Raw genomic sequence first — 22,897 nt, 5'->3', positions numbered from 1 at the left:
GTTGCTGAACGATAATCACTGCGTGGTTTTTAAAAACCATACATGTAAGAGATGTGGCAGAGCAGACAGAGCAAAGACAACATTTAACATTTCAAATCAGTCTGAATCGCAGCTCTCCTCCTCACTGGTTGAGTGGTGGTGGGCAAGTCATTAAACCTCTGTGAGCCTCAGTTTCTTCACCTGCCAAGTTAGGGGTAATAACAGTCCTTACCCTGAAGGGCTGCTGTAGGATTAAAGAACAGAAAGTGCACAGAATGCTCAGCCTTGGACCTGGCATGTAACAGGGGCTCTTTGAGTTAGTTGTTACCCTGCCCTCCGTTCTCATCCAATCTCTGTTTTTTCAAAAAGGGTAAGATGTATAAAATCACAATCATTTGCTGCAAAGTTTGATGATTATAATCACAGCCAGCAGAGTCTCCATGGAGCTATAGCCACAGGAATCCTGGTGGTGCCTTCCCTCTGAGTTCTTTCTTTCCCAGCCTTCTAGACAGGCACGCTCAAGTGTGCATCCTGTTTTGTGCCAACTGTTTCTCTAAATTAGTATCTGGGCTTCTGTTGGCATGTTTTACAGAGAGAAACCACATTTCTCAGCAGTGGACTTTGCCTTCCTTTTGTATAGATTCCCTGTTTCTTCGGGTCTTCGTGATACCCACAATTGTTTACCCTGAGAACCACAAAAGTTTTTAATATGGAAAGTTTGTTCCTTTAAAATCACTAGGAGAATGTTTATTGAGACAAGCCTGGCACATAAACAAGATCTTCATGTCACTGAAATTTGGCAGGGGGCAGAGGAGGGGATGCTGGCGAGAAGGAACCCAGGCAGAAGTGGAGAGACAGAAAGGAGTGACTGAGAAATATGGGCGTTTTTCTTCCTGTGTGATGAAGCCCTCACCCTGTGTTTCATGTGGCATTGGCGGGGACTTTCTTCCTTTGTAATGTGCTCACTGGGGTTGTGACATCACATAGCCACATGGAGACAGCCACTGAAGTTCAAAAACAAGGTGAGTGTAAATGTGAATCATTTCATTAAAACAACTGGATACACAATACTTGATGTCTGTGGTAACTCTAACTTTTCCTCATTTCCCTTTAGGGGTGTGAGGGTTTTTAGGTACCTGCTGTCTGATCAGTTGCAAGTGCCAAGTCTGGTGGAGGAGGAAGGAATGCAGCCACAACATCAGCAAAGCTGCATGAAGTATTTCCTTCTGCTGCTGCCGCTGCCCTGTACCTGCTTATTCACGTCCCATCCACCCAACCTTCCAGGTTCAGGTCAAGCCCTGCTCCCTGACAAATATCCCTCCTAACCATGGGAGTGGTCACTGGCACCCAGTGAAAGAGGATAGGCAGGTGCCAGTACTGGTGCTGTCATTCACAAGTTCAGTAACTGGGAAAGTTATCTGGCTTCTCTTTGCCTCTCAGTCAACACCAACTAGGAAGAAGAGTGCATGAGATGATGTCTATACAGCCCCTGGCAGTGGGCTGGCAGCCTGGCAGATTCTCAGTCAATGAGAATATGTATTTCCCGTGATGCTATCCACCCCACCCTGATAGTCATTCCTTCTTCTTTTCTGCAAGGCTGTGTCCCATAGTGGCCCTTTATTGTCTTGGGGGTTGAACTTCTACCTTTATCTCTTAACAGGGCAGGTCTTCTGCCTTCTTTGCCTTTTCTTGGCAACAGAGTTTGGCTCTCATGCATTTCTCTCTAATTGGTTAATCACATTGTATTGACTGCAACATCAGAACTAATAGTTCAGGCCTTCCCAATCATCCTGACCATGTCACTGGCATACTGACACACGCCCATGGCTTCATCACACAAGGAAGACACACTATGACACACTGGGGTTTTCTTCTATTTCAGTTGCAGCCCTGCATGCTTTCTGGTGAGCACACTCTAGCTACCGAGATGAAGGCACGGGAGGCTCCACTGTAGGGTCGAGCGTGTCAATCAGTGGCTGATCCTTCCCATGGTCTCTGGATACACCAGTGAAGGCAGGAGGTGAAGTCTCCCAGGTCAGCTGGGAACAACCAGGGACACTTGTCTGGGGCTGCGTGAGGTTCGTTCTGGTCTCTGATGGAATATTGCCTTCATGTATGCTTTTTAACATACTGAGTCAAGAATTAAGTGTGATCTGTTGAAATTCCCGTTAAGTCAGTCAAGAAAATTAAGTGCACTTAACCTGATCATTTACCCTTTGCAATTTTTGGTAACTATAGTTGAAAAAGTTGTTTAGACACCTTCTCATTTCAAGAGCCCCTGTGCTCACCTAAGCCTTGAGTTCCTCTTTGTCAGATTCTCTGATTTCTCTGTAGAATGTGAACGGTTCATCTTTCACTTTTTTTCCCAGCCAAGAGTACATGGGTGGTGTGTTATTTGAACCCCTGCCTAGCAGAAAATACTTTTTATTTTTTGCACACATGGATCACCATTTTGATAAGCGTAGAATTCTTGCATCATGGTCTTACCACCTCAAAACTCTACCAATAATGTTTTTTTCCTTTATATCAGACAGTATCTGAGACTCACCTTGGACACAAATGTAACTGAAGGGGAGAAGCTGCCCCGGGCAAGCTGGCCAGCTAAAACCACTCGAGAGCCCCCAGTGCAACACCAGGTGGTTTTTTTTTTTTTTTTTTTTTTTTTTTGTCTGCTTTGTTTTTCTCTTCCTGGACACTTCAGATCAATTTAATTTTTTTTTCAAAACCTAAAATTTTAGCAATTATATTTTGACTTATTTGATAAATCTTTCAGCATACAGCACTTTTTTTTCCAGATCTCTCTTTGCTTATTGTGTCCATTTGAATTGCTCTGAGGTCTTTAAGATAACCAATCACTATTATTTTAAATCTCTTATCTCTGTCTTACATATCTATCATCCTCTCCCACATTAGTTTTTAAATCTTCTTCTCATTTTCGATGTATTTGGGCAGCGGTTTTCAAGTTTGTTTTCTGTATTGGAACAACTATGATTTCTGTATTGTTAATCTTTTCTTTTCCTGCTTGAAGTGGAAAAGCAACTTCTGCAATTGTATTTCAGGTTCTTTATATTCTTTCCTTACCTCCCCCAGCTTCTATTTTATTTTTGACTGTGGCTCAGCCAATTTACAATCCCATTTTTTATCTCATTTCAGAGTTCATGTTTTCTTGAATTGGAAGAACACGTTACTGTCTAAAATGTGCTTCTGTTTCTTGTAATAATTTTTCCCCAAAGCATGCTCTTTTGCTGCATCTTAAGTGTGTGCTCTCCTCCTCCTCTGTTGCAGAAGCCAGCTTCACCTTCATTCTTGTTCAGACAGGTCTGTTCAGGCTTCACCTCTGTTTATTCTCACCGCAGCCCAGTGAGATTGACCAGACTGGAATTACAGCTAAATCCATGGTCACTGCCATGACATACTGCACCTGGAGAGGGGTCTTAACTTCCCTGTAACCAGCATTCATGGCTAAACAGTTGAGAAACGCCCTTGAAAATCTGGAGTTTTGCATGTGAGTGGGAAGGAGAACAAGCAAGCTCACTGTCTACGGAATTAAGATGATGTGTCACTGACCCTTTCTGGTCCCATCTCCACCCATACCCTGGTGTCCCCTTCTGAAACCTTCTCCTTGGTCTAGGATATTTCTTTTTTTGCAGCTTTACAAAAGACGTCTTCCTCACCCCTGCTTTCCTGTCCATCACCCCCCTATCCAGAAAGGTTCTGCCCTTCAGAACCTCTGATGGCTCTAATTTAGGGATCCCCAGCTCATTGGACAAGCTTGAATGGGGAAAAGATTAAAATCTCAGAAATGAGGACTCACGCAGACCTGGGTCTGTACAAGCTCCACCTGACTGAATACAAGCAAAGATCTCTGCAAATCCCTATAAAAATACCTTGGATTTATTACATTTTGATGGAAATATGGATCACTGGATGAGCCACACAGCATCTGAGAAACAGAGACAAAAATGGGGTGGAAGAAGACAGAAAGAGACAGAGATGTACAAGTGCTTTGGAGGAAGAGTCAGAGAGCTAGCCAGGCAGAATGAGCGAGGGAGGCAAGGGCTCAAAGAGGCATTTGCTGGACCACTGTAGACTAGGCCTTTGGGCACACCTTAGCCAACTGAAGGGGGCATGCAGTGCACTGAACACAAGCAGTGGAAGAGAAAGCACAAGTTCCCTAAGGAAGATAAGAAAAGAGAGATGGCTGCTAAGTCCCTGGATGAGCCCTTCTTTCCAGCTACAAAGAGAAATGCATAACTCAGATCACCCTGCTTATAGTAAGTGGATGGAATTCACTGCATCTGGCTATTTTAATTACCTACAAGCAAAGTGATTTTGCTACTTTCATTTAGAGGAGCTTTTTGAAAGTAGTTTTCACTCAGATTACTCTCATTAACAAGTGATCAAAATGCATCAAAGCAGAAGTGAGCACAAAAAGAAGAAAAGCAGAGGGAAGAACTCTCTAGGAGATGTCCAAACCCAGCAGTCACTGCGAAGCTCTGTCTTCCCTCAATAGCCTGGAGAATACATGTGTTCTGGATCCGGCCCTCACGAGGCACCCAGGTGCAGGACTGGGCACAAGCTCACCTACAATCGGGAAGCATGGGTGGCTCCCAGAGACCCAGGATGCTGTACAGGGCTGGGCCCCAGCTTTCTGTAGTTCTGTCCCTCAGTTCTCCTGGCCGAGGACTCAACTCTACAGACCTTACATTCAGTTGTTTGGTGGGGTCTTGTTCCTCATGCATCCTCCAATGAGCCTGCACTGCTGGGAAGTGTTTACTCCTGAAGACACTCTCTGCTGATGGAGATGAGCAGTCATTTACTCTCCCCCGGCTCACTGCCTCCTGACCCCCCTCATTTCTGTCAGTTAATTTGATACAGTGGCAAAGGCTCCTCCCTCTCTTTGGAGAAAAGAAGATGGCCCAAACTGGGTCATTGCTTCCCTGTCCAGAAAAGCAGGCAGAGAGACTGAGTGCCCATGCCAGGCACAAGGGCTGGGGCGAAGGAGGAAACGGTCCAGCCCCCAGGCCTCTGCTCAATTCTTGTACCCACTGTCCTCCCAGCCACTAGTCCCTTCAATGCCTTATATCACCAGGCAGCAGAGGAACCTGAAAGGTTCCCACATCTAGAAAAGAGCACGAAAGTTCTGTCCTCGAGCTTGCTAGTGAGCATAAAACACTTTGAGGCAGGCGCACAGAGTCCACGTATTTGAGTTGTGGCTGGTCTGACAGCTGCTGAGTCTATCACACAGATAATTAGATAAACTGCTTGAGCACAGAGATTCAATACATGGTGTCATTTAGCAGCTGCTACACAGGGGCCTTGATCTTAATTGAAGGCACAATAGGGGAGAACCTTAAAGGAGTACCAAATCAACTTCTTCTCGCTCCAGTAATTAAACATCTGACTCATGGTGATCATCTGAAACCTCTCGAGTGTTGGGCATAGGGTCCACTCACATGTATCTGAGCACCTGAGCCCCCGGCACCCCTCCTGTCCACACAGGGCCTTCCTCAAACAGCCTCCTGCGGAGAAGTCACTGCCTCCCCTTGTCAAGGCCACTTTTGGGTGGGCCTCATGGAGTAACAAGAAGTAATGAGTAATATAGCCAGTGGCAAAGAGCTTGGGCTTCCAATGGTCAACAGGGCCCTGTGGGGAGATCAACCACATCAGCCCTCCGACTTCCTTAGTTTCTCTTTGCTTACTCACCCTGGTCCAGCAACTCTGGCCCCCTTGTGAGTCACCAAACCTGCTAGACAAGCTCCCACCTTAGGATCTTTGCAAACTTTGTATTGCCGCTGCCTGGGATACTCTTCCCCAGATATTCAAATGTCTCACTACCTAACCCCCCAGCCTCTTGCAGGCCTTTGCCCAAATGTCACTTCTCATATCAGAGGCTCTGGCTAACTGCCCTCCTGGCTTTATTCTACTCCATGGCACTTGTCACCATCACAGACTTCATCTCTTGTTTACTGTCTGTTTATCCCACAAGACTGTACCTATCATGTGGACAGGGCTCTGTTTTTTTCCCTGCTGTGTCCCCACATCACTGAATAGTATCTGACTCATAGTACACGAATGTTGCTTAACAATTGGACAGAAGGGTTCGAGCAGGACAGCACCATGGTCAAAGTTCCATCTTGGAAAACTTATTCTAAATGCCATATGGAAAGTGGATTTGAAGAAGCATCTGACCTGGGGCTCAGAGAATAGCTAGGAGGCCATAGAGGTCATCCAGCCAGGAGATGATGGTGGGATGGACCATCCCAGGTGGAATGAGAGGTAGACTGAAACGTGAGGAGAGGTCAGGCAAGAAGATATGGTTGGGTCTTTTCTCATGGGACAGTCTGGGTCTTTGAGGCATAGCTGGAACTGTGAGAAGAGAGCCCCAGGGGACCTACCTGGAAGCAGCTGGTATAGAAGGAGGGGCCTATGGAGAGTCAGAAGGATGGGGGCTGGTCCCCAGAAGACAGTGGAACAGGTTTGCAGGGAGGATGACAGAGCTCACTGCAGGAGGGATGCAGCAAAACCAGGCCTGGAAAGTGCCTTCTTGGCATTTAGAAGGGTAAGGTGATCTTAGCAAACGCAGTGGCAGGGGTAACAGGACAGGAACTAGGTGCAGACCCTAGACAGCAGAATACAGGGAAGCTGCAGAAGTGGAGACAGCCAGTGCAGAAAATGCTCTGCGGCCTGAGAGGGAAGAGAAGAAAGGCTACCTAGGAGGACAAAATCCTGCGCCTTTGGGCTTTAGGATGAGAGAGACGAGTCCGCCAGCAACCAACGGGAATGAGGAGTGCACAGCAAAGGACGGGTTGGAGAAAAAAGGACGGGGTGCCAGAAAACAGCCGGAAACAATGTGGGGAACTCGGAGGCTATAGCCTGTTTCCATAAGAGAAATCAATGCACCGCGAGACTTTCTTAGCTCAATAACTTCTTAGCAATTTTTAATTACTAGAATGTAATTAATTCATTCAAAGTGCAGCAGTTCTGTGAAGCACACCACACATGCCGAACTGATAATATTCTTGCACATTTGCAGAGTGCTCACACCAAGACATTTCCTTGCATAAAACCTGGAGGAAATAGCCAAAGAACACACATGTTTGTTTTAAGTCACTTTTCTTGATCCTGGAAGCAGATACTGTAAACGGGACAACGGAGCTCCCAGGGATGCTGGACTATGGGGCTATGAGTGAATTTTCAGTTCAGTCAAATCCTAGTTGTTTTCACAGATGCTGACAGAATCTGTGGAGTGAGGAGGGGGTATCCAACATGAGAGACAGTCCGTAAAGATTCCCATTTGTGCTTAAGGTCTTGGAGGCATCTCTGGCTAAAGCAGCCCCCAAAGGATAACCCAGAGAGTGGAGATGTGTGGCATTTCTTTTGGCTGTAAATTCCTTGAGGTCAGGCCTGGTGTTCTGATCCTACTGGTATTCTCAGGTCCTGGTACAGCCTTAGCACCCAGTGGGCATTCAACAGATGTCTGTGAAGTTGAGTGTCTTGGCAGAAAATAGCCAAACCTCTTCTGTGGAGCTTAAAGTGAAGGCCAGGAAGAGGGCTGGGTACAGAAAGATCCTTTTGCAAAGACCGAAAGAACAACAGCGGCCACTGGACAGAAATGTGGGTAGGCCCAGAGTGGAAGGGCAACTGGAAGAACAGGAAAGGGAGTCTGGAGAGAAAGTGGAGTCCAGCTTCCAGAGCCAGACCAGGCTGAAGGTGGGCTTGTCCCCAGAGGCTCTGCCTGCTTTTGACCCCAGGTTCTCCTGGCAGCCTTCTGGGTATCTGTGAGTTTCCTACTCTTTCCTTAGAAAGGAGACAGGGGTCTGGTTTCCTGTTGTCCAGAGGCCCTGTGAGTTTGGGATGATTGAGCCAGTTTTCCCTGGAGAAGCTGTAGCTGGCTTCTTAATGACCTGTAGGGCAGGGAAGCCCTGCCCAGCAGTGGCATGCAAGGCCCTTCCCACTGCCCATGGCTCCTGAGCCTTCCTTCTGCACCAGGAGGTCTCCTGGGGGAGAAGCATAAAGCAATTGCATCTGTTGGGAACGTGCCTTGCTGAGACCTAACTAAAAACAGCCCCGAAGCTGTTGGTGCCTTTGAAGGGCCTGTTGCAGCAGCAAAGCCTGGGCCCTGGCTCGGCTCTGCCTGCGTGACTTGGGACAGGTATTAGCCTGCTCTGGGCTTCAGGGTCCCTCTTTGGGAAATGAGAATGTTGCAGTAGCTTATCTGACACCCGGTCAGCTTGAGTTCAGACTACCCTGCTTGGCACACAAGGCCTTTCCCCAGCTTGCTGTGATCCACTGTCTGCCTTTATCCCCAACTATACTCTCCCCCACACCCAGGATCCCATAATCACTTGCTCTTGCCTGAGACTGGAGGTACCTCATGCCAGTACCCCTAGAAAGCCTTCTCCACCCTCTCAACCTAGCAAACCCTCCCTTGCCCTTCAAGATCCACCTTCAAGGTCTCTTCTCCTCCAGCACCTTCTCTAAACATTCTCATTCTGAGTTAGATGAATTTTTACCCCAGGCGCCACTGGCATTTCCTGAGAGCCCGGAGGTACATTCTAGGAGCTTTGTCCGGACTAGGGATCAGAGACACCTGATTCTCCCCTTGCTTTTCTACTAACCTGCTACATGAATTTCGGTGGCTCCTTACGTGTCTTTTCAAAAAGCAAGACAGTTGGACAAAGTGATCATTAAATTTGACCAACTGGAGATCAAATTCTAGTCATTCATTAAACAAACATGGAGGGCCAATGTTCTTCTCTCCCCTCATTCACAGGAGGACCCACCACCCCTGACCTCCTTGCTCATTACAGAGTTGTCACATAAATGGGCAAGGGTCTTATAGTGTTACAACGGCACTACCATCATCCCTAGTGCTGTTGATACTGCTTAGAGAAGAAAGCTCACTGCACGCCAGGTGCTGCTCCTGTCATACAACACTCTACGAGGTAAGTGCTGTTATTATTCCCATTTTACAGATGAGATAAATGAGGCACAGAAAGTTCATGTGCCTTGTCCAAAGCAGCACCCTCGAGCATGTACCACATTGTCCTATCAGCCTGGGGCTCCCTGATGCTTCCTCAGGCCCCAGCATCTCTTGCTGCAGGGACTGCTCCAGCAGAGTTACACCAAATTCCCTATCAACGCCTTACAGCATCACAGCCCTGCAGCAGGATTTCACACATCCCAGGAAGTGAGTCTCCTGCTGAGAGCTGGACTGGGCTGACAAAGCTGGGGATGTGAGAAGCTTTCCCTGGCAGGACAGGAAGGACTTGTGGAAGTATAGAAATGCCCCTGGAGGTGTGGGGCCCAATTTAAATTCTTAAAGTAACAAGACTCAAAGTAACAACAGCAACAAAATAACAATAAGAAAAATAAAAGGCTCTTAGGCAGCAAGCTCTATTTGCTCTGCTAACTTGCAACAAAATACTGAGTTTTTATGCCTGTTTAGTAACAAGAAAAAAAGATTTCTTAGTGAGCCTGTAGTATGTTTAACTTGTTTCCAAAAATGGAAATGACTTCCTTTCATTAGCTTGTGAACTCTCCTCTGAAGCACCGAAACTACCTGCAACCACCATCAGGCTGAGGAAGCTGAAGGGCCCCCTTAAAACGGAACCTCCAGCAATCCCCTTTCTTCCATAATTTCATGGTTTGTTTGGAAAACTGCCCAACTATGACATTGTGTCATCTGGTATAATACAGCCCTGGCTTGGTGAGTGACTGCTGAAAGGGAAGCTCATCTTCTTGAACAGCGTAGGAGATAAAGCATGAATTCAAAACCAAGAAAAATGAGTTTAAAAGTGCCAACTAATACACAAATAGGAATGCGATGTCACAAGATAACTTTGAAAACACAAACTCTGTAAGAAGTTAAACAGTGAAATCCATCCAATATCTTGGCATTCTCTTGGTAGGATTTGGTGTTGAGGAAAAATGTGACTCTAATTTTGCCACAAGAAGAGATACATCTTTCCCACACCCCCTTTTGCCCCTGACTTTCAGTGAGATCCTGCTTGTGACTCAGGAGATCTGGGATCAAAGCTGTAAACTCTAGCTGCAGCAATCCTTTTGAGTCTGGTTGATTTCCTGTACATGCTAATGATCCCTAAATGATATATTTCATTTTACATTCACAAGGAATCCCATTGCCATAGCAACTGGACTGTGATACCAGAAGTTTTCTTATAAATGGGCCTCACAATGCTGCCTCTTATCCCTTGCTGGGTGATGAAGGCTATGTGTCCCCCACCACTCCTCAGGAGAACCCCTTCCCCAACAGAAAATCAGTGGCTCTGGCCACAGACAGGGAGCTCCAAACTGCAGTGACTTAGCCCAGCACAGCCCGTCACCTCTCTCCTCTTGCTCCACACACTCCAGCTGCACAAGGAATTGTCCTAATTATTGACTTCTGGGGGCAGATAAAGTCCCGGAGAATGAAGTCACAACAACTTCTCGTAAAGTCTTATAGAAAGAGAGAATTAAAGATAGATGATTTTAGAATTTTGCTTGCATGAAAACAAGTTTTGTTGTTGTTGTTGTTGTTTCCTATATTAACTCCCTGGAAATTTAGGACAAATGACAAACTGTCATCCATGGACCTCAAGCTGTTATTAAATATTCTGCTGCCATTGTGGGGTGGGGACTGTAGGAACTTGTTCTTTACATTCTCCTTTGTTCCAGGACCCCCGTCACCAGAGAAGCTCCCATCTGTTTCCTTCTCCCCGCTGGAGCCATGGTTCTGGTCAAAGTGAACTGCTCACATCCCAAGAAACTCACCTCGGGGCTGGCCTGCTTTCCCTTCATCAAGCTCCTGTGAATGAGCGCCCAAGTCTTTCCTGTGTGGTGGTCACTCCCTATGGGAATGACCAAGGAGGAGAAGCAGCCCAGCTCTCCTGCCCTTCTATCAGGACTACAGCTGACCCTGAGGGTGAGGCACTGAAGGCTTTCAGTGGAATCCAGACCCAAGAGGCCATCTGCATAAAGAAAAGGCCCTGCTCTAGGTGGACACTGCTGGGACAGGGCCCAGCAATGAGTGTGTCTGCCTGACACTCATGTCTTCCTCACCCACTCTCCAAGTACCATTAAACAATCTGGGCCCAGAAATCTCTCCCCCCACCTCCCAGGCAGAGCCCTTGTTCCTGTCTCTGCGTTCTTCACAGTTTGTGCATCTGTCTACTCTCGCCCTATGGCCATGCTGGATTAGAATAAATAATGATGGCAAGTCTCATGAACACTAAATCCATGCGATGTACCAGGCAGTGTAGTGTGCTAAGTGATGTTTGTGCAGCCCCTCTTTCACTTCTCTCCAGGGCTGCAGCAGGTGGGTACTGCTGTTAGTCCCATTTTACACCCGAGGAAAAAGCCCAGAGAAGCAGAGTGATGCACCCAAGGCCACATAGCTGGGAAGTACTGTGTCCAGAATTAGTGGGTTCTTGGTCTTGCTGCCCTCAAGAACGAAGCCGTGGACCCTCGTGGTGAGTATTATAGCTCTTAAAGATGGTGCGTCCAGAGTTTGTTCCTTCAGATGTTCAGATGTGTCTGCAATTTCTTCCTTCTGGTGAGTTGGTAGTCTCGCTGACTTCAGGAGTGAAGCTGCAGACCTTCATGGTGAGTATTACAGCTTCTAAAGGCCACACATCTGGACTGGTTCATTCTTCGCGGTGGGTTCGTGGTCTCGCCGGCTTCAGCAGTGAAGCTGCAAACCTCCGTGGGGAGTGTTACGGCTCTTAAACGTGGCATGGTCCCAAACAGTGAGCAGCAGCAAGATTTATTGTAAAGAGTGAAAGAACAAAGCTACTACAGTCTCCAAGAGAACCCAGTGAGTTGCCACTGTCTGGCTGGGGCAGCCTGCTTTTATTCCCTTATATGACCCCCCCCACCCATATCCTGCTGACTGGTCCATTTTATAGAGAGCTGATTGGTCTATTTTATAGAGAACTGATTGGACCATTTTGACAGGGTGCTGATTGGTGCATTTACAATCCATGAGCTAGACACAGAGTGCTGATTGGTGCATTTACAATCCTCCAGCTAGACATAAAAGTTCTCCAAGTCCCCACTAGATTAGCTAGACACAGAGAACTGGTTGGTTTGTTTACAAACCTTGAGCTAGACACAGAGTGCTGATTGGTGCATTTACAATCCTGTTAGGCTAGACAGCAGAGTGCTAAACAGAAAAGTTCTCCCAAGTCCCACTAGGTTAGCTAGATACGGAATACTGATTGGTGTATTTACAACCTTGAGCCGAGACACAGGGTGGGGCTGATTGGTGTATTTACATCTCTTAGCTTAGACTAAAGCTTTCTCCAAGTCCCCACTAGGTTAGCTATGATACAGAGTACTGCTTGGTTTATTTACAACCTTTGAGCTAGCCACCGGGTGCTTGATTGGTGTATCTACAATGGCCGCTTATCTAGAGATAAAGGTTGCTCCCAAGTCCCCCACTAGAGCTCAGGAGCCCAGCTGGCTTCACCAGTGATCCCGCACAGGGGCTGCAGGCTGAGCTTGCCCGCCACTCCCCCTGCCGTGCGCCCTCACTCCTCAGCCCTTGGGCGATGGGACAGGGCTCTGCAGCACAGGGGCAGCGCTGCTCGGGGAGGCTCGGGGGTGCAGGAGCCCATGGCGTGGGGGAGGCTTCGGCAAGGCGGGCGCAGGTCCCAAGCCCTGCCCTGCGGGGAGGCAGCTGAGGCCCGGTGAGAATTCGAGCACAGCGCCGGCGGGCTGGCACAGTTGGGAGACCCTGCTGCACCCTCTGCAGCTGCTGGCCCAGGTGCTAAGCTCCTCACTGCCTGGGGCTGGTGGCATCGGTTCCCCGCTCCGAGTGCGGGGCTGCCGAGCCCACGCTCACCTGGAACTCACTCTGGCCAGCCCGCCGGCGTGGCGCGCAGCCTGGGTTCCCACCGGCGGCCTCTCCCTCCACACCTCCCCGCAAGCAGAGGGAGCCGGCTCCGGCCTCCGCCAGCCCAGAGAGGGGCTCCCACAGTGCCGTGGCGGGCTGAAGGGCTCCTCAAGTGCTGCCAGAGTGGATGCTGAGGTGGAGGAGGTGCCCAGAGTGAGGGCTGCTAGCATGTTGTCACCTCTCAGTACCAGAGCTGGGATGCCACCCTTGGTCTTTCTGGGAACTCACAGGCACCACTCTCCACCAAAAAGTGGTCCTTAAGAGAGGAGTTCTGCTATACCAAGTGGGCGGCAACTCACAATCTGTGAAAACCTCAATGAGTCAGAAGGATTCGGTGGATAAATTCAATCAACATGAAGCAGAACTGAGCCCTGATCTGCTCAAGGCTGCCTGCCCCGCTCTCCACGCCAGCTTGTTCCCATCCCTCCTCACCTCGGTGGGTTTTGTGGTGGCTGGTTTTTCCCTCCCAGGAAATGAGAAATGTTGTTTGAATAACCGATGGTGAGGGAGGCTGTGCACACTCTGATGCAGAAATAGAAACCTTTAGGAAGATGCAATTTAGAGGATATTGGAAACCAGAGAATGGAACATCAGTCTATAAAATTCAACACGGCCAATAAAGCTGGAGCAACTGGTCAAGTGTTTTAGTGTGCACGGTTGCAGAGGAATTGGTGGCACGTGGCCGGGCAGCGCTTCCAGACTGGGGACATTTTTCCTAGGCTCATTTTAGCCTCATTTCCATAATGTGTCTCATGATCTCTGAAGCACCTCGGCATTAGCATTATAAGCACAGCCGTGAAAGTGTCCAAGACTATTGTCATCACCAGGTAAAGGCGCCTTTCCCAAGCCCTGCCTAGCACTCCATGCTGCCATGACTGCTAAGTGGAGTGGCCCATTAGGTGGGTGCAGGTGACACAGGTAGATGTAACAGAGGCAAACACACCTTTGCTCCACCACCTCAGCCGTGAATCCACCTCCACACACACGTGTCATCAGTGGGGTCTGTGAGGGTGAGGCAGGAGCTCTGCCCCTTCCCACTTGGTGCCCAGGCCTCTACAGCCTGGACTGCTCTCAAGCCTTTGTCTCCCAGTGTTGCAGGCACTTGGCAGGTCTCTAGTCCAAGCCTCCTCCTCTCCTCCCTGCACAAACTAAAGCACTTTCCTGACCTCATGCAACTCCAGATGGGCTCTCCTAGCTCAGGCTATGTGGGCCTGTTTCCATCTGCCTGCAAGCTGCCTCTGTCTTCTACACATTTCCTAATTCATGTATACCCATTTTGTACACAAATATTTGTACACAATAAATACTTCTACAGGCCATGACATGTACTATTTACCAGGGCCACATCAATCAACACAGGATGTGCATTCTGACTCTTGTATCTTCAAGCATCTGGGAGCCATTGAGCATTTTCTTGGTGCAAGGCACTGTGCTAGGTGCTGAAAATACATAAGGGCATAAAACAGCCATAGCTGCTGCCCTAATGGCTCTTACCATCCAGTGGGAGCTGGTACTTGCCTTCTCTTCTGACTCAATCTCAGCCCAAAGCATGAATCCTTTGGCCCCAGCTCCATGGACATATTCTGATGTCCACCCAGAGGCTTCCTTGTCTTGCTCAGAGGTATTTTGGACAGGTAAAACATGGGGTGCCTTCCCAACAACAACTACTCCAGGCCAGAGTTTGTGTCCTTGCCATGCTGGGAGCCATTATGCTGGTGTCTGCCTGACCACATGCTATGCACAGCACAGCCTCCTGATTCATGGGACTCTGTGCAGAAGGGTAAACATGGTCCTTGTCACAACCTTGCAAAGGCTCATCCTGTATGGAGAACTGGGTAGTGCCCTGTTGTCTGGTCCCTAGTGAACCTGTACCAGCCAGGGTTTAATTTGACCTGCCTGGATTCTGCTCCCCAAGAAGCTTCCTCTAAGGGCAGGGGTCTCTGGAGGTGGCACACAGGTAGAGTATGCATCACCAATATGCCACTGCTGCCATTTTGTTACACACCAGTCTTTGTCTTTATTTCCTACAGATAGGTAACTTGTAGACTCAGCACCCAGGTCACTTGTCAAAAAGGCATTAGAAGATCCATCACAAAACTCAAAACCACAGGGCAAGGGCCCTGTTCCTACCTTTGAGGAAACAGTCCTTGCTGTGGATGACGGTGATCTTCTTTCCCAGGAGGCAAGCGGCACGGTGGAGCTTACAGTGGTTTTCATAAAACCTCCCATCAGAGCCGCACACAGGCATGTAGCTGGGCCTGCATGCCTCCAGGCACTGGCATTCGGGCTCCCCTGTCTTCCTGCTGAGCACGCACCGGCTCCCTCGGCTGCAGAACTTCTTCCCGCAGGAGGCTAGTAGCTCATTGTGGCTGGAAAGCCCTGCTGGACACACAAACACAGAGGGTCAGCTACAAACACTCAGGGGGTCTGAGGTCAAGGGCCTCCTTTGTAGCTCACAAGCACAGACTCCATTTGCCTGTGAAGCCAAGCTACTCAAGGTGGTGCCTGGGGACTTGGGGTCTCCTAGGGAGTCCCTGTCCCTCCATGAGGTGGCCATTGGTGCCAAGAAGGGTGTCTTGCCTTGCAGAGCTCAGGTTTCATGGCTGACTCCCTCTGAACATCTGAAACACAACACCTGCCCATCCTAGGACCCAGCTGGGGGCTTTTGATCAACTCTTGGTTCTTTCTTAGGCTTACTTTTCTTGCTTCCGGTTGAAAAATGAAAACACCCAGCCATTCTATGCTCACAAAGAAGCACCTTACACCAAAGGACAAAGCCTGCTACCACTGCTCCCAGGCTCACAGTCAGCCTCCTGGACTAGAGACCTATTAAAATCAATGACTCTTTAAAAAGCGGTCCCCCCACCCACCTCCTGCCTGCAACACCTTTTCCTTCTGTCCTTCTTTTCCTTTACTATATCATGACTTTGGACCAGGCTGTGTACTAGGGGTCTCAAAGATGAACAAGCCATGCCTTTTCTTCTTCCTGACTTTGTCATTCTGTAAGGTGGTGACATGTATGCAGATCAGGCAAAGGGCATGGGAGCCAGGGAGCTAAGTTTGGGAGAAGTAACTGGGAGTGGTAGAGATGATGGAGGGGGTGGTGTGCCAGTCGGCCCTGCAAAGGAGAGAAGAGTTTTCCCAGAAACACAGCAGGCTTGAGCCAAGACTCCCCCAGCCGCCCTGTGGGTGGCATTTGCAGGTCTCAGGTAGAAGACTAAATGTGAGTAGGAGTTTTGTACAGCGGTGGGGTCGGGGGCAAGGTGTGATTTCTGGGAGACTTGGAGAGCCAAGCAGAGAAATTTAGGTACTCTATTGTAGGCACTGGGGAGCCATTGCAGGGAGGAAGTAAGGCATAAGAAGAAAGTCATGCTCCAAGTGTTCAGGATGGGGGTTGGGGTAGCTGAGGTCAGGAGACCAGTGGCTGTGGCCATTTCTTGGGGGAGAATGTGGTTCTCCAAGACACACGTCATCAGGGGAGACACCAGCAGCCTTTCCCCATCGCCCAGTCCTTTCTAGCACAATGTTGCAGTTACGGACAAGAAGGCTGAGCCCCTGGAAATGGCAGCTGCCACATTGCTTGAGTGTCCCCTGCACCCTACAACACCCACCGTGAACTCAGGCAGCAGCACCCAGAGCTCACACACCAAAGAGGTCAGGGCAGCTGGAAAGGGCACGTTTAAGTAAGGTGAAACAGGCATCCATCACCAACATCACACTGCATTCTGGGAGTCTGGAAATGAGATAATCGGCACATGTCACTGAAGGTACAGATGGAAAGTTGGGAATTACACAGGGACACCAAAAGACAACTGACATGTGAATACAGATTTTTATGGCCTCAGAAGACTTTGCTTTAACTGTTAATTAAATCTCCATCAAAATACTCAGCAAGACAGAATGGCCCTAGTAATCATGACCAAACTTTCAGCCCCAGCTCCTACCCATAGGATTAAAATGTCTAAGCAAAGAAGAAAAAAAAAGAAAAGAAAAGAAAAGAAAAAGAAAGAAAGAAAGAAAGAACAAAAGAGAAAGAAAGAAAGAAAGAAAGGAAGAAAAGAAAAGAAAGATCTCCTTTTTCTTGTTTTTGGTTAAGTCTGCTTTTCATCATTATAGATTTAAAGGAAAAAAATCAGTTATTGGCAGATTAACTGCTTGATTCAATAATTCATTTAAATTCCTCCAGCCTTGGCAAGCTAAGAAGTATTGACTTTTTCTTGAATCATAATAAACTAGAAGGTCAGATATCTCTGAGCAGTGTAAAAGTGCAGATCCTAAGCGGGCGGGAATCTCTTTTATCCACTTTGCTAATTGTCTGCATGTCACCATGAAGGCCCAGTGGCATTCAGCAGCCCCTCTGCACGCTTTCCTGTCAAGGTTGACGGTGGCGGGGCGGGAAGGAGGCGGAAGGCAGGCAGGCGCCTGGCAGGGAGGCTCTGGGCTGGAGGCCCCCCACTCACGGTGTTTATGGTTGCTTTGCCACAGAGCATGTTTGCTTAGCGTGGTTCTCCTGGGTTGTTGGAAAATGGATTACCCTAGAAAGTGCTGGCGGCTACTAGAAGAAACTAACAGCTCCGAAAATATCAGCTTTTGTTTCTCTCCCAAGACAGGGCCAGGACGCAGGGCATTGCCATCGGATCACTGTTTTAATAACCTTCCCATGCAGATAGGGTGCGACCCACTAACTGCCCATTTTGAAGAAACAAGAGCCAAAGTCTCTGCACTCTGGGCAGTGAGCCTGCTTCAGGCTGTGTGCCCTGCCCCCACTGCTCTCTCCCTCTGGTTAAACCAGTTCCAAGTCACCCTTGTAGGCATTTCCTCTATGAAGTGCTTGCTACCAGCCCAAGTCCAAGTGTCCCTCTCTGAATCCTCCTACCCCAAAGTGCCTGCCCTGCCCTGCTCTGGCCTCAGGAGGCCCCACAGGTGCTGGGCCTTTCTCTTCGTGTGGCCCCAGTATACTCAGGTTTTAAGAAATGCAGAAATGTTCAGAACTGATTTCCTGAAGGCTAATTCAGTGCAGGTAAGAAGCCAGGCTAGGGGCTCAGATGGGGAGGCTGGTGAAGCCTCAAAGCGTGGGCCCTGGTGCGGGTACATTTTCCCTTGCCTTCTCCAAAGCAGGCAGGAGGAAAGTGGAAGGGTGGAGGTATGAGGGGAAGATGGATGTCTGTGGAGATGGGCTTTCCGGAGTAAAGAGAACTGGAATCCTGGAGAAGCAGAGTTGGAAGGGGCTTCAGAGACTACCTCCTCCAGCCCAGGCAGGCAAACCAAAGCCAGTTCATGGGGGGCTGGGGGAGAAGCTACTTTCCCCGACCCCTCCTTTGAAAGCTGTGTGTCCAGATGGTAGTGAGCACCTCTGAGGCCCAGCATCACACAGGGCAGCAGGCGCCCACGTTTGCTTAGCTTGCTGGGGAGGCTCCCATGGCCTTCCCTGCAGGCTGCACTCCGAGGGTCAGTGTTAAGGAAACACTGGTGCCAACTTGTGGCTACTGAAGTTGTCAAGAACACTCAGGTTCTCCCTGACATGGAAATTGGCTGTCGGCAAATATTTGATTCCTGATTACTTGCAATTAAGACAAAAGTAGCACAGAGGCCCTGCATATGCCCTTCACAAAGGCCCCACTGAGAGTTGAGAATACCCTGGGTGGGGGAAGGCCCAGAATCTGATCCACAGCCCCGGAGATGCTGACCTAGGAGTGGGCTCCTCATTAAACAAGCCCCTTGTTACCACTTCCTCCTTGTCATTTAAACAATGAATTCCCCACTCCTACTATGATGATGATAAAACAGTAATGGGAAAGATAACCAAGTGAGACTACCAGCAACTGCCTATAGTATTTATGAGGACAACCACAATGCATGAAAAGTACAATGTGCTTAATTTATAGTCATCAAGAAAGCCATTTACTCAGGTTAAAAACTGATCATCTTGCCAAATAAGCTGCTTTTCAACACAAATTAAATTTACTGAACATGGTCAGAAATGGGAACTGTTACATTAACATTATGGCGGCAGGAGAAACAAGTCTATTGGTACCAGTTGGTGCTAAAGACGCCCTCTGTAATCTGATTAAGAATTCTCAGTAAGAATGCCACAGACCCAGGACTGCCATGAACTGGGAGCATGGATAGGTACAGGTGGTGTAGTTGAGTGGTTGTGGAAGGCAAGCCTGTCTGACCCTGGTGGAGGGCATAAAAGGAGGCTGAGTTCTGAGATGGGCCCCAGAGAGAGGGGGTCTACATCCACCTGGAGCAGGAAGCCCCTCCGTTGTTTCACCACAGCCAGCCACAACCAAGAGCACAGAAAGTTGGGTAATTTTGCTTCCAAACTCTGACTCAGCCTCTGTAACTGCTTCCTGGGCCCAGAGAAAACTCACAAGTGCTCCCTTCTCAGGGATAGTGCCCCGAGTGGCAATGAGGGAAAAGCCACGAGCTCTTCCACTCTTGGATGCCAACGGCCTGCTGGCACCTTCTTCCCAACACAGCTTTTCTGTATCTGAGACCTCATCTCCAGCTTGACTACTGATGAGAGCCCCATCTCTGACAAGGCCTTGGGAGCTCCCTGCTCCCATCTCAGCCAGAGGTTCTGCCTAGGCCTCCTCCTGAAGGCTGTCAGTGCCCCCAGTACACAACCTAGCACTCAATTCCACAACCTCACCCCAACTCACTATGAGGCCTCAATGAGGTGATGGCTTGGCTCCGAGGAGGCCACTCACTGGAAAGCCCAAAACTGGCTGAGAAGAGCAGGGCGTGAAGGCAGAAGACCAGAGGCAGTGTGTGCAGCACCAAGAACCTCAAGAACCTCATCTGCCACCTGCCATGAACCCCAGCCCAGCACAGCAGCTGTCTCCAGCTTCTGCAGAAAGAGGTACTTGTCCAGCCAAGTGCCTGTCCATGGGCAGATACAGCCCTTTATACATGGCCTTATATACTTTATCCTCCAGGTCTTGACATACCAACACACGGGAGCGGCAGCCCTCGCCTGGGGTCATGGTTGGGTTTCTTAATGACCCAGAGCTGAGGCTTTGCCTGTGGAAGAGCCATGTGCATGTAGCCATGTGCAGATATGTGGGGTGCGCCTCCAGGGATTGGAGGTAATGGTCCCAGTATTCTTCCCTGCTTTAAGGTAACTTATACTTACACACATGGCAAGGTGATCCAGGGACAGAGAGTGCCTATCAGTGTTGACTCTCTCATTGCAGAAACCACCCAAGTGCCTGGTATGCGGCTAGAGAATTCAGGATTGTGTGAGAACCAGGCAGAGGCCCCATGCTGCAGTCCCATGCCATGTCTACCCTAAGACAGGGTGGGTGGTAACAACGGGACACTTCCGGAGTGCCTGCTTGCCAGCTCGCCATCTGTCTATTCATCCAACAAATATTTACCGAGCACTTGCTATGTGCCAGTCCCAATTCCAGGTGCTGGGGATTCAGACAGAATACACTTCTATCCTCAGGGCACTACCATGACAGTGTAGGAAGACACACAAGAGGGTGAACTGGCGAACAAGAAACAAGACAGGTATAGATGGTGTTAAATGAGAAGAAGGAAATAACCAGGGTGCTGCAGCGGGCACACTTTACTCTGGTGGTCAGGGAAGCCTCTTTCAGGAGGTGAGATTAGACCTGAGACCTGATGGTGAAGATGGCAGAGACCTGGGGGAAGGAGAGAGTGGAGCACCCTCGGGTGCCCTGGACCTGGCATGCAGGGTGAGGAGGCCTGATATAAGAAGAGGTCTGACTCCTGAAGCCCTGCCCCAAGGTAAACGTCACCAGGCAGACTCAGTCTGCTGGGAGCTGTGAGGCAGATGCAAAGTTTCACCCTGCCCAACTGTTCCACCTGGAAAGTGGGGTGAGGCCCCGCCACCCCACCACTCAGTCCTCCCAGCTGTCTATCTTCCTCTTAGGGGCCAGAAAACTCTCCGCACCCCTCAGGGCTGCTGGTGGGAAGAGAGCAGCCCTCTCTGAGCTCTGACCACAGGCCACCTTGGTGAGGGCCTCCATACCCCTAGATGCCCTGGGTGCTGGGGCTGCGTCAGGTCCACCTCCAGCCTGTAACGCCTCATTTATACTCAAGGGTTGGGAAGAGAATCTGTGATTCCTCCCAAGGACATATGTGTGTGAACACCCAGCCAGAGAAGGTCATGTGTAAAGTGACTATTATTTACTGAGGCATGCCCACCAGGCACCATGCTAAACTCTGAGAATCTATGTGCTCATCTGATGCTCCTTTAATCCTCCTCAAAGCTCTATTAAGTAGACGCACAGGCCCTAGTCAGCACATATTTGTGGCATGAATATATGCCTATTTTACAGATTAGGAAACATGAGTCAAGTGACTTGCCTATGGTTAGACAGCAAGTAGGTGGTAGAGCCTAACTTTGAATCAGTCTCACTCCAAATCCCTCGAACTTGGGATAATCTGCTCAGCTGGCAATATGGTCCCTGCTTCAAGGAACTCATGCCAGGAGGATCTAGATGTCCATAGTGTGAGCTTCTCCAGCGTCAGGATACATCCACACATCAGCAACCCCGGCTACAGGATGGCTGCTGCTCATCCACCTCATGGACACATAGCTTAGGGGCCCAGGGAGCAACTTCTCTAAAGGCTGGAGGTTTACAGGGCTGCAGAAGGAAGCCCTGCTTGGATCTGTGAACATCACAGGCCCAAACCCACTCCTTGTCATGCATGGACACCTGGCCATTAAGCCCCTTGCCTCCCACTATGATGTTTCCAGCTTCATCACCTCCCTGTCTCCACTCCTGCTATTTTGCCTGAAACTGGACAGGTGACTGCTGGGCAGATGTGACGTATGCTCAGTGACCACAGGTGATTTCAAACTCAACCAGTGAGCACAGCTTGTATGCTAAGGTTCTTGTGCACTTGATGAAAGCAGTTTGACCAGCTCTGAAAGACTTGACCACATTTTCCAATCCCAAAGCTCAACAGAAACACATGGTTGCCCATTGCTGGAAGGTAATGCAACCTGCCATGCATAATGTTTACAGATCCTAACCTGAGGTCTGACAAATTAACTTCAAAGTCAGAAATGCCTGGAACAAGAAGAGAGAAGGAACACCTTTCATCTGTCAGTAGGCCTCTCAATTGTGCCAAAAGAGTTTCTATCTAACCAATTTGTATCAAACGAAAGCACAAATAGGTTTCTACATATTGTCCAATGCCCCAGGGCACGGCTTTTGGAGGTGGTTATTTTTGGTCACAGTTGAAGATCAAACACCAAACACAAGTGCCAAAGCATACTTTTCAAAAACTTAAAAATGTTGACTGTCATGAGAATCTAAAATGAGCATGTGTTAAAGCTGTGTTTGCCTTCTTAATGAGAGAGCCCACAGTGCAGATGCTGGTTCACAGGAGGATTGGAGGAGCCACATGGGCACCAGAGAAAGAAGGCTGGGATGAGATGCCTAGGCTAGGCACACAGTAGGTGAGTGACCTGCAGGGTAAGACAACCATAACCTTTTGGGTTCTCTGTTCCACCAAAAAGAATCATGTGCATTTTTACTGGGAACAAATGTGAAAGTTAACATGTCACTGCAGTCTGGGCCTTTAATCAGTGGTAAACTGTGAGTTGAACAAAGACGTAACCCTCTAGCCTGGATCAGTAAATAATACTTGGGCAGATCTAGTAAACAAGGTCCCAGAGGGAGGACTTGCCACCCTCTCTTTGCCTTATTCCCAAGTTTTGGATAATTTTCTCAATACCACCAAAATCCCTACACTAACCAACATCACCTGAGGGAGCTGCCAAGGACTCGCATCTCTTTCTTCTGCCTGGGGCATCTTCCTTCAGAGCCCCCAGCCTCACAGAAAGACCCCAGAAAGGGAGGAACGTGAGGCTCCAAGTCACTTGCTGAGACTTACTGAGACGAGAGAACTTTCTCCTGGGAAAGGCCCCTGGTAGAGCAGAGGGAGAAGGGGCTGGAGCCAGAGGCCATGTTGCTGCGGTGGGAGCTGACAGAGCTGACAGGCAGCTCCTCTTCACTGGGGCGGGGGTGGGGCGGG

General features: G+C 49.0%; 1 protein-coding gene across 2 annotated transcripts in view; it reads right to left on the bottom strand.

The window, feature by feature from the left end:
- FSTL4 (follistatin like 4) overlaps positions 1–22,897 on the bottom strand; it is a 417,177-nt gene that overhangs the window by 196,668 nt on the left and 197,612 nt on the right. The window contains exon 4 of one of the 2 annotated variants that reach the window (XM_017871986.1): positions 15,008–15,259. In XM_017871986.1, the coding sequence (XP_017727475.1) occupies positions 15,008–15,259 (252 nt within the window). The remainder of the gene's footprint in view (positions 1–15,007; positions 15,260–22,897) is intronic. The other variant, XM_017871987.1, reaches the window with a different exon arrangement.

This window comes from Rhinopithecus bieti, unplaced genomic scaffold, assembly GCF_001698545.2.
Source record: "Rhinopithecus bieti isolate Rb0 unplaced genomic scaffold, ASM169854v2 scaffold_5889, whole genome shotgun sequence".
Classification (NCBI taxonomy): Eukaryota; Metazoa; Chordata; class Mammalia; order Primates; family Cercopithecidae; genus Rhinopithecus; species Rhinopithecus bieti.
Note: the sequence above shows the minus strand (reverse complement) of the source record. Positions and strands in the feature narration are given on the sequence as shown.